General features: G+C 40.1%; 1 protein-coding gene across 1 annotated transcript in view; it reads left to right on the top strand.

The window, feature by feature from the left end:
- Positions 1–1931: 1931 nt before the first annotated feature.
- Positions 1932–17215, top strand: part of Lgr4 (leucine rich repeat containing G protein-coupled receptor 4) — a 93910-nt gene continuing 78626 nt past the window's right edge. The window contains exon 1 of the mRNA XM_076844285.2: positions 1932–2414. Within this exon, the coding sequence (XP_076700400.1) occupies positions 2230–2414 (185 nt within the window). The 5' untranslated portion in view covers positions 1932–2229. The remainder of the gene's footprint in view (positions 2415–17215) is intronic.

Here is a 17215-nt window from a genome sequence, read left to right as displayed (position 1 = left end):
ATAAAAAGGACTGGATCGGATGTGGTGGAACACGCCTGTGAATCCCTTGGGATTGGGAGGCTGAGACAGGAGGATCAAGAGTTCAAAGCCAGCCTCCACAAAGGCGAGGTGCTATGCAACTCAATGAGATCCTGTCTCTAAATAAAATACAAATAAGGCTAGGGATGTGGCTCAGTGGTTGAGTGCCCCTGTGTTCAATCCCTAGAACAACATACACACAAAAAAGTGTGTGTGTGTGTGTGTGTGTGTGTGTGTGTGTGTGGTGTGTATAATGAAAAAGAAAACAGAAAAGAGAGGACTTAAATAAAAGAAATTTTAGAATTTTCTCCTCACTTCATTTACTCATGAATGTTCCCAGAAAATAATAGAAATGACTTAGACAAATCAAGAGAAGGATCCTAGAACACCAGACAAGGAGTCAGGAGCTGCCTGTGATGATCTTGGGCAGAGCACAGTATCTGAGAGTTCAGAGGGTTGCTGTAAGTTCTCTTTCAGCCCTACAGTCAGCAGAAATATGTCATTCCTAAAACTGTGAAATCATGTCTGATTTATTGACTCTCTAGAATAAATTTATAGTATGTTAGTCATTTGCCTAACCTGGCATTATTTTTATGGTAAACTCTTGAACACAAAGATAATGGAAAATTTTCATTTTAAAACAACTTATAGGTCTGCGCCAACTTGTTTCCATTGTCTTTAATTTTACCTACATGAGATGACTAGTTAACTTTATATGATGGTGACATTTTAAACCCTTTTTGCTTTAATTTAATGGATTCATAAAATGTATCTCCAATACGGAGTAAAGCAACCCAAAGACAAAACGGAAATCAGGAAGGGAGGTACCCATAAACTTGTATTTCATACAGATAATGATTCTGTGGATTCTGCTAGGCCATGGGGAATCCAAGTCCAGAAAAGGAGGCAATGCTAAGAATTACCTAACACCAAGGTTTCCTCTGGCTTCTCAAGGGTAGTCAGGTATCACTTAGATGATTGTTTTGTTGTCTGGAGAAATTGTCCAGTGTTGAGAAGCATCACCTGTTGATCTTTACAACATCACTAAGTTTTAGGATTTTAAAGTGTGTGAGAAAGCAGTTTGATTTGTATTGTTGATGATTAGTTGCTAAGACTTAGATACCACGTGTACATGAAGAAGGGTATAAAGATCCCACTTGAAGTCAGATGCTGGAGTGAGAACAGTGTTTTAATACATAGCTAAAACCCAAAGATTTGGGTCAGAATAAAGGAAACGTTTTCCCTTGTCTCCTCAAATTGGTTTTCCGTTTGCATAGCTCCCAATGTCCTCGCCTTTTGGAACAGGGAAGAGTCATTTGAAACTTAACTGAACGCTGGAGGCGAGTTTTACTTTTCAGGTCATCCAATTTAGGAGATCCAATTTCTCCGCAGTGGAAGAAAAAGACGGAGTGGGGGAGGGTAAAACCAGGCTCCTCGCCTTCCGATCCTTTTACCTTCAATCCACAACCTGCCACGCAAATCGAGCCAAGTAAGGGATTTTGCCTGGAACCACCACTACCACCACCACCACCACCACCTTGTCACTCACGCCCGAGAGACACGCCCCTCTTGTCCTACTCCTGGCCAATGGAGGCTCCCCTGCCTGCATAGTAATAAGCTCGAGACCTCCACGGACCAATGGCGCTCCGGGAGAAGGGTTAGTTTTGCATGTACCTAAGTGATTTGCATAACCCAGCGGCCGGGGGCTTGGGAACCGGAGCGTGCAACCCTAGAAGGGAAAAGGACGGGAAGAGCTAGAGCCGCGGCGGGGAGAGACCGAGAGTCTTGGTGTTTGTGCGAGAGCCGAGGCGGGGGCAGGGGCGAGGGGCCGGCATGGCTGAAGGCTGCGCTCCGCAACCTTGAAGAGCGGCTGCGGCTGGAGGCCGGGGGCAGGGAGGCGGGTGCGATGGCAGAGCGCGGCCCCGGCAGCTGTGCCGGGCCGGGCCGGCTGGCCTGAGCCGCCGGAGGAGCGGGGCTGCCTTTGCTCTTCCATGGAGCAGCGGGAAAGGCGAAACTTCGGAGCGCTGAGTCCCTGCGCTGCTGCGGGGGACTGCTGAAGGGGCCGAGCCCACGCGGACCTCCAAAGGAGACAGCCCCCGCCCCAGCCCGCAGGCCGGCTGCCCGGGGTCGGCGGGGGGCGTCGGAGGGCAGCGGAGGCGCGCCAAGCGAGCAGCGCCGCGGGAGAGGCCGGCGCGGGAGGCGGCCGCAGCAATGCCGGGCCCGCTGGGGCTGCTCTGCTTCCTCGCCCTGGGGCTGCTAGGCTCGGCCGGGCCCAGCGGCGCGGCGCCGCCTCTCTGCGCAGCGCCCTGCAGCTGCGACGGCGACCGTCGGGTGGACTGCTCCGGGAAGGGGCTGACGGCTGTACCCGAGGGGCTCAGTGCCTTCACCCAAGCGCTGTGAGTGCGGGCGGTGGGGCTCCGGGGTCGGGGGCTGGCGGGGAGTGCTGCGGGGCGGGGCCGGTGGTCGATCCCACCCCACCCCCATTCCCCAGTGTGGCGGGTACGCAGATCACCTGTGCGTGGGGTGCTTGGAAAGCTGCGCCGCGTGCTTTCCAAACTTTACCAGTCCGGTCCGAGCCCCAAGAGGCTCTGTACCAGAGTTTTTGGACACAACTATCCCCTCCCCCAACCAAATCTCAAATGTATCTTGGGTCAAGAAAGAGGAATCAGGATATTCTTGCGCCTGGCACCCTTTTGCCGCGACTTCCCCTTCTCACGCGGGCCCCTGCTCTCTTGGCGGAACTTTCGCTGTTGGCGTGGGTAAGGGATCTGAGAACTTGGCCATTGACTGCAGAACAAGACTTGTTCTGTGGGGCAGTCCTGGAGTCCCCCTGGGTTCCAGCATGCGAGGAGAAGAAACACCTGTACCTCAGTCGGGGCAAGTTGCCGTCCAGTTTAGAGTAGTCCTGGCTCCTCGGCCCAGATTTGCTCTGAACTCATCCACACATGCCAGGGTTCTGGAGCACGCAGGGAGCCGCAGAAAACAAGAGAGACAGGAGAAATTACAGGAATCTCTTGGTGAAAATACTCTTCTGACCCAACAAAGCTTTTAAAGAAGGAATGTTGACCAGAGGTACAGATGTTAGAAGGGAAACAAAGTTCTAGTATATATGCTAAGCCCAGTCCACAAGGTACCTGACTGGAAAGTCACTCAAATAGTTCTGACGTCCAAAACCTCCCTCCTCAAATTGAGCCCGGAGAGCATTAAACACTCCTTTTAGAAAAGGAGGAATCCGAAATAGGTGTTGGAGGTGGTGTTGGCAAATGCCACTGATAGAGAATGAATAGGGTAATTGAGTGCTGGGCTTGTTGCGTGCTCTTGTTCTTCTTGTGTTGTGTGGCTGGTTGAATGATTAAATCAGGAGTAGTGAAAGAACTGTTTGAGAGAGGAAGGGGTTGAGTGGCCCTTGGATGAAGGGAATTTCCTTTTACCTTATAGCTACTGAAAGGGACCTCTTAGAAATAGACAGTTTTAAAGGAATAGCAGATCCTATTAAGAAATCCCTTTTAGGCAGGCCAGAGCATTGCTTCATTTCCAGGTGGGTGGTGACAAACTGTTCTGCTTGTCCTCTCAGGATAGGGTTTAGTGAGCACCAAGGGCCCATGCCTTGAAACTTGTTTCATTCTTCTACTTCACCTTACTCTGTCCAGTAGGCTTGGTCCCCCATTACACCACCACTCCTTGACTCAGGTGTTAGCTGTTGGTTATTTGAAATCATTTGCCTGTAGCATGGTGAAGTTTAACTTTTCATAAAAAAAAAAAGTTAACTTTGCATCATGGAACATTTTGTTCACAAAGGTGCTGTGGCGAAGTTTGAGCAGAAAAAGAAGATATGGGTAGAAGAAATGGGCGTTCTTAAAAATCTCCAAAGCCTTTAGATAAACTCCGAGAATTGAGGCAGAGAGGTGCCTTCCCCAAACTTCTTCCAAGTCTCTCCATGTATAGAAAAGCATGATTTACTATTTAGACAAGTTGTGAAGATCTTGTTTTGCAGACTTCTTGAATTTTAATGAGCAAACTTGCCCTGTAAGAAAAAGTACCTGTTTTACATTAGTATCTAAAGTCAGAAAGAAATTCACATTTTTATGAGAGTATGTTTCTCTCTAGAGAGCATCAGGCATCTTCCTGTTCAACTCACTGGAGGCAGTGAAATGCTGTATCTTCAAATTGAGCCTTAGGAAAGTTACGTTCTTGGCTTGGGAAACAGAAAATAACTGGCTCCAGTCCATATTAGAGTGCCTAAACCAGCATCATGACAGCCCTTTCTGGGCTGTGGTGGTGAGCAAATGTGTTGTTGTATTTCCTTCCTTGATTTGTGACCTATAGGTACATTCAGATGCCTCCTATTTCCCCCTAGTACTCCTCATTTCATCCTCAGAAAGTATATAGTATTTACTATTTTTCTTCTCTAAAGAGGTTTCAAAGGCAGTATGTTTGCATTTTTGACTCAGGAGCAACCCAGCTAATGCTCAGAAGCCTTGCATGTGGAGGGGCAGGTGCTACAGGTCTGCTATGCACGCTGCTCATTTTACAAAATACTTGGGATTATCTGGGATGGCTTTCCAACTACTTCTAGTCTGCTGCCCCATTGCAGCTTTGGTGAGCCACAGTGACACATACATATCAAGGGATTAGGTCCATGGTCCCAAAGCATTCATTCACATATTCTTAATTTCTTAATTACAAACACAAAAATAGAAGTTAAAAAGATGAGACTATAATTATTAATCAGAGTTCTTTATTTTTTTCTTATTCCTCAATGGCTCTTCCAAGTGATTGTATTTTTACCTCCTGTGGATCGGGAGGTATTCATCCCACTTTAGAGACCAGAGGACAGAGTGATCAGGGATTTTATTTTACTCAAATCTTGAGTCCACAAACATGTGTTTTTGGACTCAAGATTTGAGTAAACCAAAATCTTAAAATGTTGAAGTGAATAAATAAAGATACAAGACCACACTGAAAAGCAGAGTTGGAACTTGGAATTCAGATACTATTCCCACAGGTTTGTCCAATTCAGCCTTCTTAGCATTTACCCTTTTGCCCAGATTTGAGAAGGCCCCAGAGAGAGGATACCTACTTCTCTAGGCTCGTTTGAACTTGTTTAGTCAAACTGTCTATTTCCTGCTGAAAGCTGCTGTAACAGAGTCTGGGGACAGTCAGATGAAATCCACAGTACTGCTGATGGGATTCCAGTGTTTATACCATTTGCTGCACCTGTAGTGATTATTTATGTTTCCAAGCAGCAATTTTGAATCCCATGTCACAAATTCACCCTGAGGTGTGTTAAAGGAAGTGATTTTACTAATATTAAAATTCCAACGTTTATTTTATCAAAAGGATTCAAGGTCATTCCTATGTTAGTGGTATCAGCTACATTCCAAGATTAGGGGAGACAGAGAGGAAGTTGCAATGATGTTAAGGAGGGGATTGTGTATATGTGTCATCTGGTTTATGTGTCACAACTATAAAGTTTGAGACCTGTAGACCCAGAGCACAAATTTTCATATCCTAGATTATGCCTGGCACGTAATTTTAAGATTATAAAGTCTGTTTCTGTGGCTTTGTAAGAGAGTGGTAGATCTGAGCCTGTGATCATAGTCCTTACTTCACCACTGAGTAATTGTGTGGCCTTGGGCAAGTCATTCCACTTTTTTTTTTTTTTTTTTGTATGTGTGTGGAGGGTGACAATTTCCTTATCATAACAATAAAGCAATTGGATTCCTTATATTATCTCTAAGGCTGCTTCTTGCTTCTAGAGGATTCTATGATTTTGTAATTCTTATACAATTTAAGGATGGCAAGGTGATGATAATGTTATGCTCCTTTCATGAAAAGATCCCATGAGTAGAAGAATATTCTTCTAGTTGAAGTCACACAAGCCTGTTTTTTAACATGCACTTGGAGGAGTTCTTTGTGTTTACAAGTGTGTGTTAGGAAATTTGCCATGGAGACTTGTTGCAGAATGCATGGTAGCTAAGGAGCTTTGCTAGGGTAGAAAAGCCTTGCTTGTTTCCTGTGGGTATGGCTTAACACTTGCAAAATAAAATCACTCTGTTTCAGTAATTTGGATACTGTACAAAAAATTACTCAACCTCCTTACTTCCATGTAATTAGTCATAATCGCCCAAACCTTCACAGTGTGTGTATCCTGTGCATAAGCAGGCTGCTGAGATTTTTGTATAGAATTGATGGTTACCTGAAAGGCTTTGAAGTGTTTTTTTAAAGAATCTGTTGCTTTTCCTTCTCCGGTTGGATGCATCATCCCAGATTCTTCTCTGAGGTGTATTTTTGTTTTTCAGTACACCAAATACCTTTCTTTCACTGGTATCATTTTAAAGTTTTTTCTTAAACATTTTCCAACATCTACTATATATCTTCCCTGGCAGGTCAGATCAGTAATCACTGGCTAAATATACCTTATAGAGAGAAGAGTTTCGATGTCATTTTATTTCTGAATTATTTGTAATTTCAGTGTTTAGCCCAGTGTCTTTTTAGAGATGTGTTTGTTTTATATACAAGTGAACTTTGTTCAAAAAAAGGACAATATGTGAGCCTTTTTCAATATAGATCTTTTATCTTACACACTGGTGAACTACTGGTTCTCTTTAAATGCTCGAGAGGAAAGGGCATTCTGCTGGGAATATGGGAACTCAGTCCAGATCTGTCAATAATTCACAGGAGTGACCTTGAGGCAATGGTGTGCCTAAATCTTCAGAGGCCTTTGTTTCCTCATCTGTTAAAAAAAAAAAAAATTAATGTTTTAGCTGTAGATGGACACAATACCTTTATTTTATTTATTTATTTTTATGTGGTGCTGAGGATCGAACCCGGTGCCTCACACTTGCAAGGCAGACTACCACTAAGCCACGACCTCAGCCCCATAACAACTCTTATAACAAGAACTTTCTATTCAGTTTGATTTTTTTATTTAATTAAATGTATATATGTATTTTATAGTGCTGGGGATGGAACTGAGGCTTCACATGTGCTAGGTAAGCACTCTACCGCTGAGCTATACCTCCAGCCCAATGTTTCATTTTCATGTACTTCTGAGCCTTTTCTGTTGTGTTCAGTGAAGCATAGGTGTATAAACCTTGGAAACTCTCGCTCTCCTAGGAGACCCTTCCCAGCTAGCTGTTCAGTTCAACTAGAATATTTCCATTGAATGGGAAACTCAGTTTCTCACAAAGCAACATGCTAGATGTGGCTGGAACAGTACTTAGGATTTGAATTAGTAATTCTCTTATTCTGTGCTCCTGAAGGTTTGCAGTAACCAATAATATTTTATGGTTTCCACTTGAACTCAATGCTTATGCCAGTTATGGTATTGCATGTTTAATGTCCAGGTACTTGGCTCTTCACATGAGAATTGTAAGGCAACATTTGACAGCTTAATCTCCCAGGAAAGATCAAAGATCTGTACTAGTAGGTGGATCCAGGCAAGTTTAGGCATTTTCTTGGCCTCTGTCTCTGTCAATCTGTCTGTCTCTTAGATTTTTATTTTAGTCATCTTTATAATAGAGGAAAATACTGAAAGCCTACAAGTTTAGATTTTGGTTTCTGGTCTCTTTTATTCTCATTTTTCTTTTCAGTAATGATGGATCTTGGATTAGATGGTGGTCAAGTCTCTTTGTTTTGAATTTCTGTGACTCTGTAAAATATTAAATAAAATTGTAAGAATAGTTTAATGGTTCATTCAAATCTTTCTAAGACTTCTCCCACTTTTTGTCTATATAAAGCAGAGATATTCATAAAATCACAATCTTTGATGGTATACCTGGGTTAAAAGCTAAACCCTGCCAAATGTGCCATTAGTTCTGCAAAATGTAACAAATCCAACTTAGAGTGTTCTTGATAAGATGGCTTTTGTCTTTTCATTTTTAAAATTAGATCTCAAGGTTTCAGGTTTCGAAATATTCTGTTCAGCTTGCTCTTTAACTGTCCTGTGTGACCCAATTTGGGCAATGCTAAAGGCTTGTTTTCCTATATGAATAGATGACTTTTCCCTTTTTTCTCCCAACTCTGTTCAAAGTGTGATATTTTTTATGAAGTTTGATTGAAGATGATAAAATGCTCTAATTTTAAATCCTGTCAGCGAGGAGAAGAAATCTAGGGCACTTAGCAAATCAGTATTCTTGTACAATGGCTAATTTGTTTTGCTCTCTTGACATTTCTTTTGTGCCTTCAAGCACCTGATGGTCACACTGTATGCCAGGTGTCAGTTCTATTGTCAGAAACTGGGCGAGTTCATAAATTTTTAGAAATCAGTCTCAGCGTGAAGCAGATCATGATTTTATAGTTCATGTAGGCTCAATAACTTCTCAACTTTCTAACAACTTTAGCAAGTTGGTACTCAAATACCCCTTTTTTTTGTAGTATTATATTCCATATTGACTCATGGGTAATATTTGCTATTAAACTTTGTATATGGTTGGACTGTTTTTAGCAAGATTTTTGAAAGTGTCCTGAAGTATTGTGTACTATGTCCAGGTAATTAAAACTACAAATGTTTGGGTTCATTATTTTTAGTCTATAAAATGTGTTTTTGTACTATGACTTATTTTAATTGTCAAGTGCTATAGTCAGGTCCTCTCCCACCATAAGACTTGGAATTATGCATCTTTTATTTTAAATATAAGTGGTTAAGATTTGGGAAATACTTTCTGATGTTCTAGGCCCAGGAAATGAACATTAAAAAAATTTTTAAAATACATTTTTTAGCTTTCTGTACTAAAAGGTCTTAGGAATAAAACCTTGAATCCCATGTGACAGCATGTTGTCCCATACAGTATAAGAATATCCTTTGTAAGGAAGTGTAAACCATAGATATTTTGGGAGGCAGCTGAGTATATGGTTAGAACCTGGGCTAGTCTGTCTGCTATGAGAAAACGTGTGGAGGAACCATATTTAATATATACAATATATTTAGTGACCCTTTATCCTTCATATTTAATTTTTAGTTGAGTATTATAAATCAATATAAATAAAAGCCTGTGAAAGCCCCCTTAGAAGATTGTTTTGTTTTTATATTAGAAAAATATAGCTACTTTTTTGTTGTTGTTGTTGATATAGGGTTTTAAAAAACGAAGTCAACCATTGGGAGAATGAAAGTCTCCTTGCACCCTGATGACACAATGGTATTGTATTCGAATCAGAATGTAGAACCAAGTATCCAGAAAAATCATTCCCTTATATTTTTAAAGTTCTATTTGGGGAAATTTTCCTTCCTCAGAAGAGTGACATAAATTTGGCAGGGAGATGACTCCTTTACCTTGGAGCTATTCTAGGCTTGGCTAAGGAATATGCCTAGAATTGCTGCAGGTCTCTCTTCTCCACTCCCCTTAGGCTTTGAGGTTCCCTGGTGTAGCTCTTGGTGTAAACCACAGAGTAATTTAGTACAAGTGGTGACATTGAAACTCACATAAAGAGCATGGTTAGTGCTGTTTTTATGTGAAGGGAGATGAATTTTATCATTCTCACTAACTTCAGGTTTCTGGTGTTGGAGGAGTGGAGAGGAAGGTGAGCATCCAAGTTGGTAGTATCTTCTGAAATGCCATAGTTGGGCTATGACCTTGGTTAACTTATGCCCCCCCCAACCCCCCATTTCTCTAAGGAATATACTTGTGCACGGGAGCCCTTGAGGAAACTATGTGTGTATCACATGTTGGTAGATCAGATATTTTCAGGAGAGGGGTGATCCATGGTTGCCACTCTGTTCTTGGTTGTCATCTTTCCCATGTGTGCAAACTGCTGAGAGAGCTGCTTTTTTGCAAGAGAATTGTCCAGAGAATGAGAGAGGCCTATCTCTTAGCAACTCTGCCCTGAAGTTTATTAGCTTCTAGATAACAAATAGTATCAACTATGGACCTTTGAGTTTCTCGAAGACTGTCCATGTGCTTTTCATCTTCTGTTTTAGGTGCTAAATTAATATTTGCATTTTCTAAATGTCATAATTGCCCCCTTAGGCTTCTTCAAGCCCTCCTTTTCTCACATTAAATTGAAATATTCACAGAATTCCCTTGTAATTAGACCTGAGTTTATAAGGTAACTTTAAATGAATACAATTTCTTTCAAATATTTTAGTATCATCTTTTAAAAAATTACACATTTGGAGTTTGCTAACATATTTACTTAGCAGTTTAATGTTATCCTGGTTATCATCCTTTCCGTGCTATTTCTATTACTTCATCTCATTTGATTAGTTTTCTCTAATCTTAATAGTTTCCTACGAAGAAAAATTTTCTTATTGGCCTTCAGTTCTCCAAGGTCATTTTAAAACCTTAGTCATTCTGAATCTCAGCATTTTATGTCACTATTGAGGCTCGAGTCTTCCTTTATAGGAATATTTTTATTAACTGACTTTTAAAAATAATGATATAATTATTATTTTATGTTTTGAGAGTCTGGCACAAGGAATCAAGACCCCTGAGTTTAGGAAGTGTTCTTGAACTTGGGAAAGACAGACACTTTGGATATCAGATTTCCCATCTTCAGAAAGAGGGATCTTACTTTATGTCCATGTCTCACCTAGGCGCTCTCTTCATCATGGCTTCTTTTACTGACATAGAGTGAGGACCCTATTTGTTGTTATTTCTTTGGGGAGTGATTAAGCAGCTTTACATGTATGTTAGTTGTGATTTAAAGTTCTGAACTCTACTTCTTTGGTTCTGTGAATGTATATCAGTTTCCAAACCTATTCTGGACTTCACAGGTGAGCTACTAATGGAAAAAGACCCCTCAACTGGCAGATCCATAAAATCCATGCAGAAATCCATAAAGATCTCGATGGAGAAACAGGAGTGCTAATGGGTTTATGAAGATACCTTCTTGCAGTTGGTGTTCCTTGTCTTTCTAACAAGAAAGCCTGATGGTGGGAACGTATAGAATCTGGCAGAGAAAGCCCAGGGGTGATTAGACATTTTTACCTTTGTCTCTGTGTCTTGGTGTTGCTTTCCTCAGATGGCTGGTCAAGTAACAAGGTACAGTCCTGAGAGGGGGACACAGTGTTTCTCCTCAGAGCAAATGGCATGTGACTTTCCTCATTACAGTTGGACTTTGCGATACTGAAGATTTTCATTAAGCCAGGCACACTCTTCTCAAGCTAGTGAGCACCCTTTAGAATTCCTCAGGTCTCTTTCCATGGATAGACCTGAGCATAGAAAGAATTTTCTCAGGATTGACAATTTAGCTGCTATTTCTTCACATCCTTCTGTTCTAGAAATATTCAGATTATGAGAGAGCTTTTTCTTGTAAGTACTATGAAAGTGATATATAACTAGTTATTAGATATACACACATATATTTTATATTTGAGTCTAATGCTCATGTTTTGTGGATAAAAAAAACCTTATTCTCTTGAAAGTTATTTAAGAACTAAATCCTTTCTTGAAAATTTGTTATAGTTCTGAAAATTTACATAGCATTCTTATTTATTTTTTGGTGCTGGTGATGGAACCCAGGACCTTGTATAACTAAACTACAGTCCTAGCCCCTGCCATTCTTGTTAAGCAAAGTTCTTTTTTTTTTTTTTTCCAAAAACTTTAAAAACTTTTCTGGGTTTTGATTCAGACCTGATTTTAAAATGTCCTGGAAAACCAGAACAACAGTGGAACAGTGGCAGTAGTACTGGTAACCTATTTAGACTGGCCTAGTGGCTCAAGTACACTTGTACATTTTCTATCCAGGGTCTCTTTCTTTAAAAAAAAAAAAAAAGTTTGAGATGTTTTTCCCATTACCATCTTGACATCTGCCTGGTTACACATGAATAGCTTGACCCAGTCCCTCAGCAGGGAAACTACCGTGGCCTTGCTTTCAATAGCCATGTCACTGACAAAGAAAACATATGGAATATTTCATTCCTATCCCTTGCAAACAGAGTCTGGGGCTGTGAGGGCAGGCAGCAGAAGGTTTCATACTTCATGGTAGGTTGGCAAATTTGTGCACTAACCACAGGCTCTGCTGCTAGGAATCAAACTCTGTTTTCCAAAGCCTGGGTACTTTCTGTGGAAAGGAAATCCTGTGTTTTGGATAAGCTAGTTTCTAATATCAGTTTAAATGAAGTCTGTGTGGTCTACTTACATGGGGGGGGGGGGGTCTGAGTCATGTGTTTCACCAAAGGGGATTTGCAGACATGTGTGTACATGTATTAGTGTGTGCACTCATTTAGATGCATATGTGTATGCAGGGCATTTGGTTGCTGTTGTTCTAGATTTGATATGTGGTATGTATTGGGAATGCAGATGCTAGCTTCCAAGTACAACAAGCCTGGAGGACTGTCTGCCTTTATGTTTATCTTCTTTTTGTTAGTCCACAGAAAACAAACAATTGATCATTCTCATGTTAGCCAAATCCTGCTGCTTAGACAGATGCTTGTTGTGTAGTACCAGCCTTCTGCTAGCAATAAGGATTCGCTTTGTACCATCTGAGTCTATAGTGTGGAGGCTTGATGGCAGGTATGACAGGAGATAACCAAGAAAGTGGAAAAGAGGTGTAAGTTAATTCCCATCTTTCTCAGGTTTTATTCTGTGTTAAAAGAATTTTTCCTTGGGCAGGGGTTGTGGCTAGAGCACTTGCCTAGCACGTGTGAGGCACTGGGTTTGATTCTCAGTACCACTTATAAATAAATTAATAAATAAAGGTCCATCAACAATTTAAAAAAGATATTTAAAAAAAAAAAAAGAATTTGTCCTTGGCACCACCTAGCTGGGGTACCCTTTAGTAAGAAGAAAAAAACCTTACGATATTCAAAGAGGGAATATGGCATCTATATCTCAGGGTCCTTTCTAACCGTAAAGTTATCCCAGCCTGAACTTATGGTTTCATTGTTTCTCAGATATGTGAACTGGCATTGACAGGGATTGAGTCATCTAAAGGAGGTAATCTTTAATCCTAAATATAACCAAATATCTAAACTGTTGTATGCATCTTATCTAAAAGATATTTCTGATGGTTCTTATATCATTAATGAACATAAGCCATGTAATAATATGCTCATAGAAATTATTGCCTTTCACATTTTCTCTTGTAAATGTAAAACCCTTTTGTAATTCTTGGTGATAATGATTTTTTTTTTTTTTATTTGCTGACTCTAAGATGACTTAATTTTTAAAAGGTTTCTATTTTAGGGTTCTTCACAAATAAATTTTGTAGACTTTACCCCTGTTTTTAGTGCCTCCATCTTTTTATCCTAAAATAAATGGTTTCATCCTGGAATGTACATCTTCCTTAGTTTAACTGACTTTCACAGCCGTATGTTCATAGGGAAAATGCCTTAAGCCTCCCCCATGTTAAAACTTATCTTTTTTAATGTGCAGTTCTGAGAGTTTTGAAATGTATACAGTTGTGTGACCACCACCACTGTCAAGATTTAGAGTATTTTCATCACTCCCCCACATTTCCTTTTGTATTTAACCCCCTTCCCCACCCTGGGCTGCCCACACCTCTTGAACTGTTTCTACCCTGAGTCTCCTACTTCATGTAGTTTTGCTTTTATCAGAAAGTCTTATAAATTGAATGAAGCTGAATGCAGTCTTTTGTGTCTGGCTTCTAATCATGACACTGCACTTGAGATTCTACCGTGTTGCTGGCCTGTGTCAGTATGCTATATTCATTTAATTGCCAAGGAATATTTCATTGCATGGGTGTACTATAACTTGTCCAATCCCCAGTTGAGGAACTTATGCCTTCTTTCCAGTTTGGGGCAGTTATCAGTAAAGCTACTATAGAGGTCGCATAGAGTTTTTTGTACAAGTACAGATTTTTATTTCATGTGCATAAATGCCTCTATCCTGGGGCTTGTGCTAACTATATGTGTGTAAGAAAATGTTGGTCTTGATTTCATGTCTTAGAACTGTAGTGAGATTTGTTATCACCAGTTACTCACAACTTCTGTATATGGTTAGCATAAAATGTAGTACTAACAAACCTGTTAAAAATTGATTTTGTTTAAAACTCTGTACTTTTTTTTTTGGGGGGGGGGTGCTAGGGATTTAACTCGGTGGCACTGCATCACTGAGCCACATCCCCAGCCCTATTTTATATTTTTTGAATTTAGAGACAGGGTCTCACTGAGTTGCTTAGCAACTTGCTTTTGCTGAGGCTGGCTTTGAACTTGTGATCCTCCTGCCTCAGTCTCCCGAGCTGCTGGGATTGTAGGTGTTAGCCACCTCTCCCAGCTAAAAGTCTGTACTTTTAAAAAAGTAGAATTCTTAGATTTCTTTTTGGTTCCCAGAAATTTTTATTATACCCCTAAAGACTCCTGTAGAAATGGTCCCAGTGTGAGACATTTTGGTTGTGGTGAAAACACTTCCCAGCAACTCTCTAAATACTTCTTCAAATTTTAGTATATTGTGTTTAGAAAGGCTGATTTAAAAACATGGATATTTGGTAAGGAATTGCTGGATTTCATTGGTGTATTATGTATGTTACATGTGCTAGCTAGAGTTTCCAAAATAAACCACTGTAGATCTGTGGCATGTTCCCATTAATAGTTGAGCAAATTCAGATTTGAAAAGATTAAGGAACTTGCTCAAACATCCCACAGTTAGTGGATGACAGTTTATCATGGAAGCTCAGGTGTTCTATATTTAAGTTTGTCCATTCCTACAGTTGGCTCGAATAAACAGAAGACGTGAGATAAACAACATTATGCGAAACTGTAGGAAAAGAAAAAAAATCAGAACAGAAAATTAAAACATACCCATAAGCATACACACATCTACATATAGCACATTCTGTGGGAAATTATGACTTGGTTTAGTATAGACTAATGTCCAAAAGCCTGTGCAAGGTGTAAAATGAAGTTTTCTTTTATTTATAGTATTTGTAGTGCTTTTTTTTCTTTAGAAAAATATCTCTTAGTCTCCCAGACTCCCTGCCTGCCTCTTTCTTTCTCTCTCTCTCTCTCTCTTTCTTTCTTTCTTCTCCTTCCTTCCTTCCTTCCTTCTTCCTTTCTTTCTTTCTTTCTTTCTTTTGCCTTTGAGTTCTGCTTTTTTGTTCCTCTTCATTTAAAAGCCTTCACATCATTAAATAGTGTTATTTCTGTGTCAGGGAAGTATCAGTCATATTCTTTTTGGCTTGCTTTTTCTTCCGTTTGTGGAATTCACTTATGTGGTATTTGATGATCAGACCTATTAGTAGACTCACTTTTCTGTTTCTTTAGGAGCAAATTTCTAAGTGTTCTTCTTTAAACCCAAACGTGCAGATTAAAAAAGGCAAGTGTGCAGTATGATGGTTTCTATATAGCTGCCCCTTCACTCACTGGAATTTCCTGCCTCTCCTGTTGAAGATGTTTTTATAGGGAAGTCAGCATAAAAGTGAATCACCCATGAGCCTTTTTTTCCCCCTGAGGCATTTCATTTAGTCAACTTGGTATTAATTTAGTTGGTACTCTTCAGTTGACTTGAACACTGTGTTTGTTGATAGTGTGAGCTGATGTTTATTAAGTCGTTAATATTTTACAGACTTCATGAGTTCCTATTTGGATCTGTGTGCTTTTTCCTTTAGCAGTAGGGCTATTCATGATTGAATCTATGGCATAGTTTCAATGTGCTGGTGATAGCCAGCCCCATCCTGGACAGTCATTTGCTAGGTGATTCTAAAAGTTGTCTTCTCCTGGAAGTGTTTTGCTGTTTCATTTTACTTATGTTGCAGTGTTAGTCATGAAGAGCTTTATGGTCTGTCTTGGTGTTTTAGACAAATCATCCCCATCATCCTGTTATTAACTTAGTTGCTAATAATGTTATTCAGTGCCACACACCAAGCAACATGCTTTACATGTGGTCTCTATTTAAGCCTCCCAGCAACTCTCTAAAGCACATGCTGTTATTATTCCCATTTTAGAGAGAGAGAAACCATGGGGAATAAGGTCTAATTACCAGAGGTAAAAAGTAGGGTTTTGCAGATGGGGGTTCTGTCTTACTGTTACTTGGTTGAGTGAGTTATACAAGTATCCTTCATTGCTCTTCCTTGATGTAGGCTACTTTAATCCATCTTGCATATATTAGATGTAGGAACTGCTTATTTTATGATGAGGAATTAGTTCTGGAGAAGTTAGGTCTGTTTTGTCCTTTGCTTAAAACTATTCTCAGCTCCTTAGGATATAGATTTGGAGGGGATCTTAAAGGTCACCTCATATAGTAGACCTAAAACTCTAGTGTGTTATGGACCATCCATTAAAGAGGGCACAGAAAAACACTATTTAATGATGTGAAGGTTTTCCATGGAGATACAAAAAGTCATGTTCCCCAAGGGCCTATATTACACTTGTATGTTTATAGATATTTGCTAAACCTTTCAATTACATAAATTTTAACACCAAATTTTTGTTGATATTTTTCAGATCTTGCCTCCCTTCTCACTGAACTTCTATTAAGAACTGATAGAATATAATTGGTCTGGCTCTGGTTTTCCATTTACTAGCAAAGAAATACTGTTGTGATTCTAGGTATATTGCTCTAGAAATGGCAAAACTGTAGTGATGGAGAACAGATCAGTGGTGGCTAGGATTAGAGGTGCAAAGATGGTGTGACTATAAAGGGGTAGCACTTTATGGTGACAGAGCAGTTTCTTATTGTTATAGTGGTGGTACCTGACGCCATCTATGGGATTTTTAAAAAATGAGCGCACATTAAAAAGTAGTAAAATCTGGTCAGGGTTTCAAGTTTAATAAATACGCTATACCAAAGTGAATTTCTTAGTTTAGCTAGTGTATTATGATTATGTAAGATGTTGCCATTAGGAAAAACTGAATAAAAGGTGGGCAGGAACTCACTGTGCTATTTTTGCAACTTCTCGTGAGTCTTATTAAATCATTTCAGACAACAACAATAATAACCAACTTACCAGGTCAGCTTAGAGTCCTGAGTTCAAGTTCTAGTCTTGAATTTACCCCTGAAATAGAGAAGACTCTGAGGTGCCACAATCTCAACTTCTGTATTTTTCTCCTCAGCTTCCTATCCACACACTCCCACAACTAGAAGAGTGTGTGTGTGTGTGTGTGTGTGTGTGTGTGTGTGTGAATTCTGTGTTCTGAAGTACAGGAAGTTCAACATCCAAAGTATATATTAGATGTATAGTTTTAAATGGTTCTAGTCATATTTTTGAATGGAATCCACATGCACCTCTTATCATGGAAGTATTTCATTACTGAGCACTTGGTACAGCCTAAGTAGTATGGGGAATGATGTTGGATCTC

The sequence above is a fragment of the Callospermophilus lateralis genome, chromosome 2, assembly GCF_048772815.1.
Source record: "Callospermophilus lateralis isolate mCalLat2 chromosome 2, mCalLat2.hap1, whole genome shotgun sequence".
Classification (NCBI taxonomy): domain Eukaryota; kingdom Metazoa; phylum Chordata; class Mammalia; order Rodentia; family Sciuridae; genus Callospermophilus; species Callospermophilus lateralis.
The sequence above is the reverse complement of the archived record's forward strand: the minus strand, read 5'-3'. Positions and strand labels throughout refer to the sequence as shown.